The sequence below is a fragment of the Coregonus lavaretus genome, assembly GCF_964263955.1.
Source record: "Coregonus lavaretus genome assembly, chromosome: 9".
Lineage (NCBI taxonomy): Eukaryota > Metazoa > Chordata > Actinopteri > Salmoniformes > Salmonidae > Coregonus > Coregonus lavaretus.
This window is the reverse complement of record NC_139996.1, coordinates 1,643,337-1,657,813: the sequence shown is the minus strand read 5'-3', so window position 1 is coordinate 1,657,813 and position 14,477 is coordinate 1,643,337. Positions and strand designations below refer to the sequence as shown.

Below are 14,477 nucleotides of genomic sequence, written 5' to 3'. Positions count from 1 at the left end.
AAGGGCTTCACAGGCAAGGATATTGCTGCTAGTAAGATTGCACCTAAATCAACCATTTATCGGATCATCAAGAACTTCAAGGAGAGAGGTTCAATTGTTGTGAAGAAGGCTTCAGGGCGCCCAAGAAAGTCCAGCAAGCGCCAAAAGTTAATTGACAGCATGCCAGGGCGGATTGCAGAGGTCTTGAAAAAGAAGGGTCAACACTGCAAATATTGACTCTTTGCATAAACTTAATGTATTTGTCAATAAAAGCCTTTGACACTTATGGAATGCTTGTAATTATACTTCAGTATACCATAGTAACATCTAAAAACACTGAAGCAGCAAACTTTGTGAAGACCAATACTTGTGTCATTCTCAAAACTTTTGACCACGACTGTACATATCTCCCTGACATATTACATCATTTATGCAGCAGCATTCAATACACTTTTGGACTCACCTTGTTGTGCTGTGCTCACTTGAACAGGAAGGTCATCAAATGTTGTCATCAAAGTCTGGCATTCTCTGGATTTATGGTGCTTTCAAGACAAATGGGAACTCTGAAAAAAACAAGGTTGAATCATGATGACGTCAGTGATCTTCAGGTCGGAGCTCTAGAAAGAGGCCCGAGTTCCCGACTTGCAAATCCGAGTTGGATGACTGTTCAAAACGTATTTTCCCAATCAGAGCTAGTTTTTTTCAGAGTTCCCAGTTGTCTTGAACTCACTGAAATCAGATTTCCCAGTTCTGAGTTTCCAGTTGTTTTGAGTGCGGCAGAAGTCATGCAGGATTAACATCATGGCCAATGTTGTATGTTTATCCTTTTAGGTTTGGAAAAGAGACCCTTAAACCCAGACTTAGACCACACCCCCTCTCCACTGAATAGCAGGCTAGTGATTGCTTTGCAATGCTTGCAGTTAGCCACTGATTCCCTCCAAACCACTCATTGTTGAATTTGCGATTTCTAACTTGTTGTGTAATGTTTATGTCCATTTTATTTATAATTTCTCTTCATATGACAAGGATTAAAATTTGATTTAATTTGTCAGTAGATTGTCTACTTGATTCATGATGATGACTGCTAGCTTGCTAGCTAATATTTTGAAAGTGTGATGTTGACATGATCAGTCCAATCAAAGCTGCTGTAGATTTGACGTTGTGGCCAATGACCTTGAGCCTTCTTGGATGGGCACTTCTAATGTAACTCTATGGCAGCACCCAAGGGGCTTGAATTTTCGAACTCTACCCTTAGATATGGCGGTGACGTAGTGACCCCATGAGTGACAGAACACTGAGCCAATCACGGCGCAACCAGAGAACATTACCAACCCCTAGGCTCCGTATTTTCCGCTGGCTGCCCCACCTCCACAGAAAGCACTGAGCTAGGCTGAAACACCTGCATGTTGGAGCTGCCTTATTCAAGAAAGCAAAAAAAAAGACCAAGTTTGTAAGCGGCTTTATTAACTAAATTCTTGTTATTTATTTTTACATTGTTTCCAAACTGATATGTGACACGTATTAATGCCAAAATAACTTGCAAAACAAGCATTTTCTCTCTCTCTCTCTCTCTCTCTCTATATATATATATATATATATATATATTGCTAGAAAGGTGGGGCTCAAAACAGGTGGGGCCCTGAATGACGGGTCCGCCACTGCACTCAGGTAGTGGCAGGAGGACACATATTGGCTTTTCACCCAATAAATATTTGATTTTTTTTTGCATCTTTTATAGTTTCAAATTCTTTGTCCTGAATGATAATTTGGGGAAAGAAAGATTCTCTTAGGTCTCTGATACAGGATTCTGATAGTCTTTGACTGCTGATTCAAGGATTTGTAATTTTTCCTTGTATATCTTTTTGTGCTGGGCTCTTTGTTATATTGCTGTAGAGGTTTGCAAAGTGATTTCTCAACATATCACCATTTTGGATAGCCAATGATGAGGTTTGTTTAATTTATTCAAATTCTCCCAGATGTGGTTTGATTCTATGGAATCCACAATTACATCCAGGTGATTTCTAATGTGCTGTTCCTTTTTTGTTCTTGTGGTGTATTTTGATTTCCCCATATTGAAGGACTATGTTTTTGTTGTCTGGTTCTGTGTTTTTGATTTTATATATATATATTATTATATTTTGATTATCTCAATGACTTCCTTAGATTTTTGCAATCATCTACATTGACACAGCCCCTCTCTCTCTCTCAACAGCTCCATCCCCTTCTCTCTGTATTGAATATCTGCTGCATGGAGACTGATCACTAACTTGTCTGTCGGCCCTGCATTAAAGACCAACATTGGCTAAAGAAAATTGTGATAAATAAAAAAGTATACCAGTTTCATTTAAGGACCAAAATATTGACAGCTGTGCCATACAGATTGCAAAATAGTTGGGATGAGATTTTCGATGTACCGATTCCATGGCACATGGTTTATGAACTGATACACAAAACAAAGCTAGATTCAAAAATACTTTTTCAATTTAAAATTATTATACAAAATTCTTGCAACCAATAGAATGTTATATATATGGGGGATACAACCATCCCAGCTCTGCATATTTTGCTGTGAAGAGAGAATCATTAGCTCATTTGTTTTGGTACTGTCCATATGTAGCTTGTTTTTGGTCGCAGGTTCAGGAATGGCTGAAGAATTGCAACATTTACCTGGAGCGAACTTTGCAAATTGCACTGCTGGGTGATTTAAAAAGTCATAGTCAATCGATTACTACAAAATTAAAATTAAAATAAAGGAATCTGATGAACATTGCTGAAGACAAGTTCATCGGGCCGGAGTGGATGCGGTATATCAAAGAATCACTGGAGATTTATATTTCAATTATTTGTAGATTTATTCCCTAATATTTACAAATCTAAGGGATTGAAATCAATATGCCAGAACAGTCTTGGGGCGTGTCCCCCTTCAGGCGTCTTGGGGCGTGTCCCCCTTCAGGCGTCTTGGGGCGTGTCCCCCTTCAGGCGTCTTGGGGCGTGTCCCCCTTCAGGCGTCTTGGGGCGTGTCCCCCTTCAGGCGTCTTGGGGCGTGTCCCCCTTCAGGCGTCTTGGGGCGTGTCCCCCTTCAGGCGTCTTGGGGCGTGTCCCCCTTCAGGCGTCTTGGGGCGTGTCCCCCTTCAGGCGTCTTGCAGATGTCCGCTGTCCCGTGGTGCTTAAATATCAGGTCGTATTAGGATTTGCTTGTTGTCACCACAAACAGACACAGTTCAGATGTCTCAATCCAGTGCACGGTATTAACACTCAAAATAAAACTAGCTTCCAAGTACATAAATAGATCGTTTTAATACTGTGTGTCTTTCTCTTTGAAGGCAAAATATACAGTGACAGGTCCAGCACTAGTCTGTACGGTCTCTTTAGCGGTTATTACCATCAGACAGCCCATGCCATATGCGAAACACGGGATACCTGCAAGACAGGGGCAAAAAACATGGGAAAACAATTACAAGTGTTTTGTGTTGCACTCTGTTTGCAGTAGACTGTATAGTTTAAGGCCTATATGTACAATTCTGTGACAAAAAAAAACATTCATGATATGAATAAGAAGTTATTCTAGAAATGAGGGGAAACAACTAGTTAACTGTCTACTAAATCAATATGAAACAGGTTCAGGTTCAAGAGACAGTATTAAATACTAGTCTCCCCTTGGCTTTTTTTCCCCACTGACCTAGATTGATGACTTTCAACATGCTGAAAAACGTGTCTTCATAGTCTAAGTTCTGTGCTGGTGCTTTGGAACAGTGGTACTTGATAAAGGGGAAACACCCCGTCCTCAGTATCTGGTAGTTGGTTCCCTTTACCGCCCAGTTGAAGTTGGACCTCCCGAACTGGTCGTTGGCGACGACGCCGTAGTGGACACAGAAGGAGGTCCAGGGAGGGAGGTTCCGCTGTAGCAGGTGACGGGTCAGCACCTCCGAAGCTGCGGGACGCGGCCGTCCTTGCCTCCGCAGTGCGCTCGGAAACAGAGCGACATTGAGGAATATGTTGTGTATCCGCCGGAATACTTCTCTCATGCTATGGATCATAGCTTTATTGATTGGCAGGTGGTTTTACCTGTAAGACCGCTAGCTAGCTAGCTAGCTTATGATACCTGTATAATGTTAGTGCAGAGGGGATAAAGTGTGGACGTTCTTCAAAGCACGAATACCTTCTAATGTGTGTCTTATTCATTAATGTCATATTTTATAAGCAATGTCACTTGCTACGCCCACCAAGCTAGCTCTAGTTATCTAGCTAGCTAGCTTTCCACACAGGAGTACGAGCCGAACAGTTTTGTGCATTATTTGTCAAACGGTCTCCTCTTAAGAGCAAGACAACATGTTCCATAAACATGTAACCTCAAGTCCGTTGTTGTTCCATCACAGAGTTTAAAAACCTTTCTATCGATCAACTTTTAACTCACCCTTGTAACTGAACCGGCAATGTGTTCCGTCCGACTAGCAACACAGAACATCGAACTTTTGTTCCTAGCTGAAGGTTGAGCTTTCCCCCATAGTGATCTAAATTCTCTATATATCCCTATCTACATTAAATGTATATTTTAATCTATAATAACGTTTGTATCTTCTTAATAACTTGAGTTGCTCTAAATAAATACAACTTTATCTTTCATATTGTAGCCTAAACATAATTTTACATTTTAGTCATTTAGCAGATGCTCTTATCCGGAGCGACTTACAGTTAGTGCATACATTTTTTCATACTGCCCCCCCCCCCCCCGTCATTCCCTGGTCCCTGGGATTTATACTGGACTGTCCTTCCCTGGTCCCTGGGATTTATACTGGACTGTCCTTCCCTGGTCCCTGGGATTTATTCTGGACTGTCCTTCCCTGGTCCCTGGGATTTATTCTGGACTGTCCTTCCCTGGTCCCTGGGATTTATACTGGACTGTCATTCCCTGGTCCCTGAGCTTTATTCTGGACTGTCATTCCCTGGTCCCTGGGATTTATACTGGACTGTCCTTCCCTGGTCCCTGGGATTTATTCTGGACTGTCATTCCCTGGTCCCTGGGATTTATACTGGACTGTCCTTCCCTGGTCCCTGGGATTTATACTGGACTGTCATTCCCTGGTCCCTGAGCTTTATTCTGGACTGTCATTCCCTGGTCCCTGGAATTTATACTGGACTGTCCTTCCCTGGTCCCTGGGATTTATACTGGACTGTCATTCCCTTGTCCCTGAGCTTTATTCTGGACTGTCATTCCCTGGTCCCTGGGATTTATTCTGGACTGTCATTCCCTGGTCCCTGGGATTTATTCTGGACTGTCATTCCCTGGTCCCTGGGATTTATACTGGACTGTCATTCCCTGGTCCCTGAGCTTTATTCTGGACTGTCATTCCCTGGTCCCTGAGCTTTATTCTGGACTGTCATTCCCTGGTCCCTGGAATTTATACTGGACTGTCCTTCCCTGGTCCCTGGGATTTATACTGGACTGTCATTCCCTTGTCCCTGAGCTTTATTCTGGACTGTCATTCCCTGGTCCCTGGGATTTATTCTGGACTGTCATTCCCTGGTCCCTGGGATTTATTCTGGACTGTCATTCCCTGGTCCCTGGGATTTATACTGGACTGTCATTCCCTGGTCCCTGAGCTTTATTCTGGACTGTCATTCCCTGGTCCCTGGGATTTATTCTGGACTGTCATTCCCTGGTCCCTGAGCTTTATTCTGGACTGTCATTCCCTGGTCCCTGGGATTTATACTGGACTGTCCTTCCCTGGTCCCTGGGATTTATTCTGGACTGTCATTCCCTGGTCCCTGGGATTTATACTGGACTGTCCTTCCCTGGTCCCTGGGATTTATACTGGACTGTCATTCCCTGGTCCCTGAGCTTTATTCTGGACTGTCATTCCCTGGTCCCTGGGATTTATACTGGACTGTCCTTCCCTGGTCCCTGAGCTTTATTCTGGACTGTCATTCCCTGGTCCCTGAGCTTTATTCTGGACTGTCATTCCCTGGTCCCTGGGATTTATACTGGACTGTCCTTCCCTGGTCCCTGAGCTTTATTCTGGACTGTCATTCCCAACACATCTTCTATGTCCCTAATCAGGTCCTGCAGTGGATACAGGGGAACAGGCTTTACAGTTTAGTAACAAACACACTCTCCATAACTTCATAACTCACAACTCAGGTATATACTGATCATTCACTTCACTATTAAGTTGTTCATCAAGTCATAATATGACTCTAATAATCATATTATCACACATTGGCTGTAACTTATTTTTGAGATTGTTAGCTCATTAAAAACATAAGGTAAATTGGAACTGACACCATGAAATCTTATTGAAATCTGTTCATATTCACCCCCAGGAAGAACATGACACTTAGACATGGTCATTTTCACGTTTTCATAAATTCTTAGAATGATTAGGATTTACGTATACTAAGGCATTTGTGAAAATTCTATAGCAATATCGAGTGGGAAAGCGGCCGTGCGTTTGGACAATTTATAGACACTGCAGTAAATAAAACCTAATAAAAAGATCTGTCTTGTCCATGACCAGAGTCTACACAGACCGGTGCACCGTAGCCAATCAGAGCTACAGTAGGCCTTAATGAAAACAAGCCATTTGCCACACGGGCCTGCCATCATCCACTTTGAACTGGACTGTGTGTTTACAGGCAGTTGCAACAGCGTGACTTCAGATCATAAGAACGCCTCCGCCAAATGCCACAAAATACACCTGAATGGATTTCTGCAAATGTTTCAATACCACGGGAGTCCTCTTCCATTAAGAAGCGTTACAGTCCTATTGATCAAACAACCATGAAAAGGTAGGCTCTCTCTCCCTCAGTTATGCACATCAACAACAACAAGATCAACAACTAATGCTAGCCAGAGAAAGCTGAGCTCAAATCTAACGCAGGAACCTCTCAAATTTTTCCAGCTAGTTGGCCGTCAAATAAACAACACTGATAAACGATGGGGAATAGTAGCCTGCTCGTCCTTCCGCAGCTTGCCAATGCATGCTTGTCCCAACCAAGCACCCAAGCTAACTGCCTAAAGTTGGCTAGCCTTCTAGCTACTTCCAGACACAACTGAGAGAACAGCGCACTCTGACCATTTTACTCGCCCTAGCAGAGCCGGTCAGGCTGTTTACAGGTTATCCAGAGCGCTGGTGACTAACTATTGTTTTGCCTACGTTTACTGACACTGGTCATATTCAGCGGGTGTTGCGTAAATTCATCAGTTGTTCTGCGCTCTGGCACACAGACGAGAGTGTTCTGAAATCAGAGTAGATAGCCAGAGAGAATTAGCGAACGCAAAATATAAGCTAACTGGATAACAGTCGTTCAAGTTCTTGCTAGCTAACCAAATGACACCTGCATCTCTAGCTGTGTATAGCCACCGAATAACGATATGAGGGGGAAAAGTCAGTCACTCACCCACTCCTCCAATGGCATGACATGACATCCTCCTAGCAGCTAGCTAGCTAGCTAACATTAGGCTACATGTTTTTAGCTTGCTACATAAACAGATACGCTAGCCTATTAGCCATGTTATGACTGACTTGTGATCATTGCCCTTGCTAGTTTGATTGTATTGACATTCCCAGCCTTAGTTACATTCGTCCGTTTTTGTCCAAATTATTGAGTCATTAAAACTGAAACATCAAGTATCCTGAAAGGAGGCAGCAGACAATGTACCAGGCCAGCTGTAATTTACAACCTGAAAGCAATATTTTTAGACCACCAAGAAATGTATTGGTGAATTATGTTAATCATGCATTGAACTGCATCCATCTATTCTGACAACAATGCCTTACTGTACGTCATGAAATGTTGAGTCAAATATAACCTATTTTAAAAACTTCTTAAGAAGTTAGTTTTGTAGCATAAACTGGTAATGAGATATTTTTGACTGATAGTATGATTGTCTGTTTGTTTCATATCTGCAAACTACAGTATATATAGTTAAACTACAGTATATATAGTTAAACTACAGTATATATAGTTAAAACGCTGTCAGTTGCACTTTAAAGTATTCTCTCCCTGCATGTTGGGGACTGATAGCTTAGTGGGTAAGAGCGTTGTGCCAGTAACCGAAAGGTCGCTGGTTCTAATCCACGAGCCGACTAGGTGAAAAATCTGTCGATGTGCCCTTAAGCAAGGCACTTAACCCTAATTGCTCATGTAAGTCGCTCTGGATAAGAGCGTCTGCTAAATGACTAAAATGTAAATGTAAATATCTCCTGATGGATGACAGACAGGTTGCGGGTAAAAGGGGGACTGATATCTCCTGATGGATGACAGACAGGTTGCGGGTAAAAGTCAGCAGGGCTCCCTGGAGGTCCTCACCGATGGTTCTGTTAACGACACACACACACGCGGTTCTGTTAACAACATACTGGACAAACTACTTTACTAACGATCCCCTTGCTGCAGGGACCTGGGAATGACAGTCCGGTAAACAAACAATCACCCTACATGGCTTGTGTGTCTGTGTGTCTGTGTGTCTGTGTCTGTGTGTGTGTGTGTGTCTGTGTGTGTCTGTGTGTGTCTGTGTGTGTCTGTGTGTGTCTGTGTGTGTCTGTGTGTGTCTGTGTGTGTCTGTGTGTCTGTGTGTGTGTGTGTGTGTGTGTGTGTGTGTGTCTGTGTGTGGTAGTTAAATGAGAGGCAGAGAGAGATGATGAACAGAGGCAGAGAGATGTGGTGAACAGAGGTAGAGATATGTGGTGAACAGAGGTAGAGAGATGTGGTGAACAGAGGTAGAGAGAGGTGGTGAACAGAGGTAGAGAGATGTGGTGAACAGAGGTAGAGAGATGTGGTGAACAGAGGTAGAGAGATGTGGTGAACAGAGGCAGAGAGATGTGGTGAACAGAGGTAGAGATATGTGGTGAACAGAGGTAGAGAGATGGTGAACAGAGGTAGAGAGATGGTGAACAGAGGCAGAGAGATGTGGTGAACAGAGGTAGAGATATGTGGTGAACAGAGGTAGAGATATGTGGTGAACAGAGGTAGAGAGAGGTGGTGAACAGAGGTAGAGAGAGGTGGTGAACAGAGGTAGAGAGATGTGGTGAACAGAGGTAGAGAGATGTGGTGAACAGAGGTAGAGAGATGTGGTGAACAGAGGTAGAGAGAGGTGGTGAACAGAGGTAGAGAGATGTGGTGAACAGAGGTAGAGAGATGTGGTGAACAGAGGTAGAGAGATGTGGTGAACAGAGGCAGAGAGACGTGGTGAACAGCGGTAGAGATATGTGGTGAACAGAGGTAGAGAGATGGTGAACAGAGGTAGAGAGATGGTGAACAGAGGCAGAGAGATGTGGTGAACAGAGGTAGAGAGATGTGGTGAACAGAGGTAGAGAGATGTGGTGAACAGAGGTAGAGAGATGTGGTGAACAGAGGTAGAGAGAGGTGGTGAACAGAGGTAGAGAGAGGTGGTGAACAGAGGTAGAGAGATGTGGTGAACAGAGGTAGAGAGATGTGGTGAACAGAGGTAGAGAGATGTGGTGAACAGAGGCAGAGATATGGTGAACAGAGGTAGAGAGATGGTGAACAGAGGTAGAGAGATGTGGTGAACAGAGGTAGAGAGAGGTGGTGAACAGAGGCAGAGAGAGGTGGTGAACAGAGGCAGAGAGATGTGGTGAACAGAGGTAGAGAGAGGTGGTGAACAGAGGTAGAGAGATGGTGAACAGAGGTAGATAGATGGTGAACAGAGGTAGAGAGATGTGGTGAACAGAGGTAGAGAGAGGTGGTGAACAGAGGTAGAGAGATGTGGTGAACAGAGGCAGAGATATGGTGAACAGAGGCAGAGAGATGGTGAACAGAGGTAGAGAGATGGTGAACAGAGGTAGATAGATGGTGAACAGAAGTAGAGAGAGGTGGTGAACAGAGGTAGAGAGAGGTGGTGAACAGAGGTAGAGAGATGTGGTGAACAGAGGTAGAGAGATGTGGTGAACAGAGGTAGAGAGATGTGGTGAACAGAGGTAGAGAGAGGTGGTGAACAGAGGTAGAGAGATGTGGTGAACAGAGGTTGAGAGATGTGGTGAATAGAGGTAGAGAGAGGTGGTGAACAGAGGTAGAGAGATGTGGTGAACAGAGGTAGAGAGAGGTGGTGAGGACCTGGTTTGAGAAACCATGTTGTAACAGGTTGGTGTGGAGCAGGCGGCTCCCCAGAACAGCATAGTGACTGGCCACAGACGGGAGCTGTAAAGAGAACCAGTACCATACTATACCATCATTAGTATTATTAAGAAGAAATTAGATGACGCCACAGAGACAGAAGCTTTAAAGAGATAGCACCTTTAAGAGGAAAAATACCACTAAACCATTCAAAAAGAGATGAAGTCAGACAGATTGCTGAAGAGGAATACATTTCACTCATTTAACAGACGCTCTTATCCAGAGCGACTTACAGGAGCAATTAGGGTTAAGTGCCTTGCTTAAGGGCACATCGACAGATTTTTCACCTAGTCGGCTCAGGGATTAGAACCAGCGACCTTTCGGTTACTGGCACAACACTCTTACCCACTAAGCTACCTGCCGCGTTTAGATAAACAGAATGCATGAAGACTGGTGGGAGCTGTATGAATTGTATTATTAATCCTATGTACCATACGTATAATATATGGTACACAGTTCAGAAAACTCAGTTGAGGTTTTTTAATGTGGCATAATGTTGAATTACATTCTGGGTTAGAGTTTAATTGTCATGGAGCATTGTGGATGGAGTAGAGGCCACCACACTTAATCCAGTGTTGGGGTTAGGGACTATCTGGGATTTTAATAACGGTGGGATTAGCGAACATAATGATGAGCGCTGGGCAGCAGGAGATCATGGGTTAACTGTTGGGCCTTCCATGGACGAAAACATTTCTGTTTAAAAGACATGTCAGATCACTTACATGTGGTGCCAGATACATCACTGACATATGGTGCCAGATACATCACTGACATGTGGTGCCAGATACATCACTGACATATGGTGCCAGATACATCACTGACATGTGGTGCCAGATACATCACTGACATATGGTGCCAGATACATCACTTACATGTGGTGCCAGATACATCACTGACATGTGGTGCCAGATACATCACTGACATGTGGTGCCAGATACATCACTGACATGTGGTGCCAGATACATCACTGACATATGGTGCCAGATCATTCACTGACATATGGTGCCAGATACATCACTGACATGTGGTGCCAGATACATCACTGACATGTGGTGCCAGATACATCACTGACATGTGGTGCCAGATACATCACTGACATATGGTGCCAGATACATCACTGACATGTGGTGCCAGATACATCACTGACATATGGTGCCAGATACATCACTGACATATGGTGCCAGATACATCACTGACATGTGGTGCCAGATCATTCACTGACATGTGGTGCCAGATACATCACTGACATGTGGTGCCAGATACATCACTGACATGTGGTGCCAGATACATCACTGACATGTGGTGCCAGATACAAGATACAATAGATACTAAGTGTGACTCTAGTAGTCTTAGTGAGGCAAACACTTAGAAATAAAATGACTAGAAAGGACAAGGCCTCTAAGACCACTGTATTTTGACTGAATTTGTCATTCTGTGTCTATGGGAAAACACACAATAGTACATACAGTGGGGGGGAAAGTATTTAGTCAGCCACCATTGGTCCAAGTTCTCCCACTTAAAAAGATGAGAGAGGCCTGTAATTTTCATCATAGGTACACGTCAACTATGACAGACAAATTGAGGAAAAAAAATCCAGAAAACCACATTGTAGGATTTTTAATGAATTTATTTGCAAATTATGGTGGAAAATACGTATTTGGTCACCTACAAACAAGCAAGATTTCTGGCTCTCACAGACCTGTAACTTCTTCTTTAAGAGGCTCCTCTGTCCTCCACTCGTTACCTGTATTAATGGCACCTGTTTGAACTTGTTATCAGTATAAAAGACACCTGTCCACAACCTCAAACAGTCACACTCCAAACTCCACTATGGCCAAGACCAAAGAGCTGTCAAAGGACACCAGAAACAAAATTGTAGACCTGCACCAGGCTGGGAAGACTGAATCTGCAATAGGTAAGCAGCTTGGTTTGAAGAAATCAACTGTGGGAGCAATTGTTTGGAAATGGAAGACATACAAGACCACTGATAATCTCCCTCGATCTGGGGCTCCACGCAAGATCTCACCCCGTGGGGTCAAAATGATTACAAGAACGGTGAGCAAAAATCCCAGAACCACACAGGGGGACCTAGTGAATGACCTGCAGAGAGCTGGGACCAAAGTAACAAAGCCTACCATCAGTAACACACTACGCCGCCAGGGACTCAAATCCTGCAGTGCCAGACGTGTCCCCCTGCTTATGCCAGTACATGTCCAGGCCGGTCTGAAGTTTGCTAGAGTGCATTTGGATGATCCAGAAGAGGATTGGGAGAACGTCATATGGTCAGATGAAACCAAAATATAACTTTTTGGTAAAAACTCAACTCGTCGTGTTTGGAGGACAATGAATGCTGAGTTGCATCCAAAGAACACCATACCAGAGACATAAGACACTAACCTTCACACCTCTAGATGGCCGGGCGAGGTGGGTGTGGAGACAGAGACAGCAGCAGGGGTCAGACTGAATGAACCAGTTTCTACTGGAGGACTTGAATGTGGTCTCTTTGGTGTTGGCTCCCAGAGGTCATCTGAGTCTCCAGCACTATAGAAGATTTTAAAAAATCAGTAAGAACTCAAGTTTACTATTACTTATTTTATTGAACCTTTATTTTAGCAGGGGGGTGAGCCCTAGCCAATGTGTATTTTATGTTGACTATCACATGCTGTGCCTGTGGTTTTCGAGTGCCCTATTTACTATTGGTAAACATATTTCATTATAGTGATTATATATAGAGCAATCAAAGAAAAATATCTCAAATGAATACATTTAAACAAGTGCATGAGAAGAAAGTATTTTCCTTCCCTTCTAAAGTTACGTCTTTCCCATCCAATAGAAATCAGCGTGAGTCTACAGTGTAATCACTAACTGAGTCCTCATCAACTTCTATGTCACTTTCCCCATCGATTTCTGCAATAATCTCGTCCAAATCTGTATACTTGGTCTTCGATTGAGCTTTTACAGTTTTATTAGCCATGTTCTAGTTTCTAAAATAGCAATAAACTTGGTAGAACTAATCGAACGTGCGTGCGTAATACGAGTCCCTCTTTGTTCTCTCGATTTGATCTGCCCAACGTAGGTTGTTGAGCTCAGCACAATGGCTTTTACCCGCACAAAGGACCATCACATACTCCTGTAAAGCCCAGCTCATTGGCTATCTAGCTAGCTATGTTTCAAAACGATAGGTGGTCATTGGACCAAGATACAGTCAATCAAGTGAACACCGCCCGTCTCATTGGTGCGTAATCATGTTAATCCTAAATGGGCTAATATACCTTTTGTTTAGCCAATGCGTTATGCAGAATCATGAAACTTTTCGGTCGCCTTCTAGAGTATCTGAGGATTGCTTGACTGGGTGAAACAAGGTGTAGTATTTATATTATGTTGAAATGTTTTGTTGCAAGTTGAACAAGTCGGAATTCAGGCGAAACGCTGTATACAACATGGACCGTGTTAGGATATAAAAATTGATTTTATCAAACAAAACAACGCTAAGTTTTATCGCTGGGACCCTCAGGATGACAAATCAGAGCAAGATTACTGAATGTAAGTACATTATTTACCTTCAGAGGTGAATGTATCAAACCAGTTGCCGTGATAAAAACATTTTGTTGTTGTGCACTATCCTCTAACAATAGCATGGTATTGTTTCGCTGTAATATCTGCTGTAAATTGGACACTGCAGTTAGAACATTTGCTTTTGTTTACAACGTCATTGTAGTCATGTTATCTGTATTGAGCAACAACTGTCCCGATTTCGGGACACCCATCCAGTAGAGGTTAATCTCTTTCCATAACATGTTGAGGCCGGCAATTAAGAAGAATGAGAGGCTCAATAAAGATGTTGCTGAACTGATGTATTTGAAGCACACCTCCCTTCTGCCCAGTTTCCCTGACGTTGCTACGGCAATCAAGCTGTTTTTACCCATCCCTGTAACTGTCGCTTCTGCGGAGAGATCGTTTTCTAAACTTAAACTCATAAAGAACTACCTAAGAAGCATTAGGCTCTCGGTTTGATATGAGCTTTTGAACACAAGAGTCAGCTCCACTCATTGTACTCGCATCGTCGTAGCCTTGGCCACGGCATTTGTTCACTGATATTCCCTTACTTTCAATCAGTTTATTTTTCAAGGCCTAAGGCACTTTTTCAGTCACATTCCTGAAGCCCAAGAAAAAAACACTTAGCTTCCTAGTACATATGGAAAGTAGTTTATGAATGACTTTTTGGAGGGTTACTGTCAAAATGATTTATTACATTAAAAAAAAGAAACATTGATGACAAGCGCATGGGCCCCCAGAGATCATGAGCCCCCCTGCTTTGTGGGGGCTGCGGGGTTGTCCGGTATGCCAGTGCCTCCAGATCAATA

The 14,477-nt window shown here is 43.2% G+C and overlaps 1 protein-coding gene across 1 annotated transcript; it reads right to left on the bottom strand.

The window, feature by feature from the left end:
* Positions 1 to 3,111: 3,111 nt before the first annotated feature.
* On the bottom strand, positions 3,112 to 4,427 carry LOC311134908 (uncharacterized protein C15orf61-like). Its single transcript, XM_084168673.1, has 2 exons — positions 3,659 to 4,427; positions 3,112 to 3,399 (listed from the first exon to the last, which is right to left on the bottom strand). Exons 1-2 carry the CDS (start codon positions 4,014 to 4,016, stop codon positions 3,275 to 3,277), a joined length of 483 nt encoding a protein of 160 aa, XP_084024799.1. The 5' UTR covers positions 4,017 to 4,427; the 3' UTR covers positions 3,112 to 3,274.
* Positions 4,428 to 14,477: the final 10,050 nt, after the last annotated feature.